Genomic DNA, 425 nt, shown 5'->3' with positions numbered 1-425 from the left:
GACGAGTTGGCCGCGGCCCAAGAGGACGCACTCGCGGGGCTGCGTCAGGCAGATCACGCAGGAGTCCTCAAGCCCCCCGTCCTCGGCCTCCTCGCCCTCCGGCTCCTTGTCCTCGGGCCGCTGCCTGAGGCGGGCGCGGCGATAGGCACGGCACAGAGCATGCAGGAGGACGGCCAGGCCTGCTGCGGCACACAGCATGGCCACCCCCTTCCAGAGCCCGCTGGCCGACTCCAGCTCCGCCAGCACCGTCTGCCAGTCCCCCAGGCACAGGAAATACTCGCCCCCCTGGGCTGGTGGCTGGAGGTGCAGGGAGCCGTCCGGGTGCAGGGCCAGCTCCCCGATGCCTGTCAGCCCGGCCCCCACGCGCAGCATCTCCTCTGTCTCCAGGATGCCCTTGGGCTTCTCCCCGCTCAGGTACTGGCCCA

At 71.3% G+C, this 425-nt stretch overlaps 1 protein-coding gene across 1 annotated transcript in view; it reads right to left on the bottom strand.

Annotated features, from left to right (window-relative positions):
- Positions 1 to 3: 3 nt before the first annotated feature.
- Positions 4 to 425, bottom strand: part of LOC104544454 (mitochondrial ubiquitin ligase activator of nfkb 1-A-like) — a gene marked incomplete at its 3' end in the record, with an annotated part of 1,366 nt that continues 944 nt past the window's right edge. The window contains exon 5 of the mRNA XM_010189332.1: positions 4 to 417. Within this exon, the coding sequence (XP_010187634.1) occupies positions 4 to 417 (414 nt within the window). The remainder of the gene's footprint in view (positions 418 to 425) is intronic.

The sequence above is a fragment of the Mesitornis unicolor genome, unplaced genomic scaffold (genome assembly GCF_000695765.1).
Source record: "Mesitornis unicolor isolate BGI_N332 unplaced genomic scaffold, ASM69576v1 scaffold35067, whole genome shotgun sequence".
Lineage (NCBI taxonomy): Eukaryota > Metazoa > Chordata > Aves > Mesitornithiformes > Mesitornithidae > Mesitornis > Mesitornis unicolor.
The sequence above is the reverse complement of the archived record's forward strand: the minus strand, read 5'-3'. Positions and strand labels throughout refer to the sequence as shown.